The following is a 1,797-nucleotide window of genomic DNA, read 5'->3' as shown; positions in this document are numbered from 1 at the left end:
TTTCCTAATAATAATAATTAAAAAAAAAAAGTGAGAAACCTTTTGTATCCGGGGTCCTTTATCAAAAGATTTACGAGACGCCAAACTGTTAGGGCAGTAATTATAGCCCCCATAAATTTAATTGCCCTGCAGTGGCTCTGAGCCATGTGTCTTTGAAGCTTTTCTTCTAACCCAAATGCCCATCACCATTTTTTATTGCTCCTCGATTGTCCCCACTGTCTATATGCTGTGAAACTTTTTTTTTTGTTCTTGCTGTTTAAGTATCTTATTTGAACCTGGTGTCATGTTATTATATAATGATCATGTTCCATTGCTTTACTCCCCCCTCCCCTTCTTTCTACTCCGCATGTTTGTGTATGCTCGTGTGTGCACGTTTCAGTCAACCCCAATTACAACGGAGGGGAGCCCAAGAGGTCTCGCACTGCCTACACCAGACAGCAGGTCCTGGAGCTGGAGAAGGAGTTCCACTTCAACCGCTACCTGACCAGGAGGCGACGCATCGAGATCGCGCACACCCTCTGCCTCTCCGAGCGCCAGGTCAAGATCTGGTTCCAGAACAGGCGCATGAAGTGGAAGAAAGACCATAAACTGCCTAACACAAAGATGCGCTCCTCAAACCAGTCCACACTGAGCCAGCAGTCCAAAGCACAGACACAGGGCCACTCTCACCCGCTCGATGGGGCTACACCCAATGCAGCCGCGCTATAAAAACCGGCTTTTTTTGTTGTTTTTTTTTTTTAATATATATATGTTTACTTATCTGTTGGGGTTTTCCAGCTGCCCTGTGGTGGAGGCTGGCCGTTTGGACCAAACAACTGTGTAAAACAAAACAGAAGCAGGAAAGGAAGATGAGACATGCCCAAGAACGGGCACACGTTTAAACCAAAACCCGGACGATTGTCTACATTGTATATAGATAATAGTTCCATGCCCATCATTTTTTTTCTATTTATGGAAACGCTTTCTTGCCCTCGGTGTAAAGAGGGTTGGATGCTGTCACAGACGAATTCGCTGTACCTAAGACGGACTTTTTTTTTTTCTTTTTTTGGTTAGAGAACACTTTAAAAATAAAAGACAGTTAAATCAAAGCAAAGACCTCGTGAGACACTTGTGTAAAGCACTGACCTAAATAGCGCTGTTTCGTGGCATGTTCATGGATTCCCGTGTGCCTGTGTGTGTGAGCGAGTGCACACTCACAGCAACTCGGGAGAGAGAACGAGTATGTCCACAGGAGGTTAAAGACTTATGAAAAATGTTCCCTTATGCTGTCTAAAGGAAAATGTTTTATGTATCAAAGGTAACTTAACTGGTTTTAAGTGTAGCCCCTGCAGTAGCTATGATCTATTAGTTTTTCTCCACATTCCGTATTGCATTTATTTAAAGAAATATTGCTATAAAGGCTGTTGCTGTCTTCATATTTGGCACCGTCTAGATCGTTTGGGTCCATGTATAATTTGTGGATTTTTGGTGTAATGTATAACAGTGCCAAATGCTGATAATAAATATTATTCTGTATAAAATAATTAAACGCTTGAAACATAAGACCACTCAGTGCTATTTCATCTACTTTGTGCTTGGCTGGCGTGAGCACCAGGAATGGAAAACAATGATTTAACGTATTGTTTTATCCTGAATTCATCTTCTCAATAAGGTAATGGTTGCTTTAAATATAGTGGAAAACGTCCTAACTCCTAATTGTCTGCATGGGGAAAAGCGCTGTAGGATGAGCAAAGCTCTTGCCTTGTTGTATATGTGTGTTTTATTCTCTTCAGGGAACTTACAGCAGAATTAGTCGGC

At 41.9% G+C, this 1,797-nt stretch overlaps 1 protein-coding gene across 1 annotated transcript; it reads left to right on the top strand.

The window, feature by feature from the left end:
• Window positions 1–369: 369 nt before the first annotated feature.
• On the top strand, window positions 370–994 carry LOC104493022 (homeobox protein Hox-A4-like; the record flags this gene model as incomplete). Its single annotated transcript, XM_010135636.1, has 1 exon — window positions 370–994. A coding segment is annotated over one exon (339 nt), but the record flags the coding sequence as incomplete, so codon positions are not given.
• Between the last annotated feature and the right edge of the window lie 803 nt (window positions 995–1,797).

Source organism: Buceros rhinoceros, unplaced genomic scaffold (assembly GCF_000710305.1).
Source record: "Buceros rhinoceros silvestris isolate BGI_N320 unplaced genomic scaffold, ASM71030v1 scaffold29144, whole genome shotgun sequence".
Classification (NCBI taxonomy): domain Eukaryota; kingdom Metazoa; phylum Chordata; class Aves; order Bucerotiformes; family Bucerotidae; genus Buceros; species Buceros rhinoceros.
This window is presented reverse-complemented; position numbering and strand designations above follow the sequence as displayed.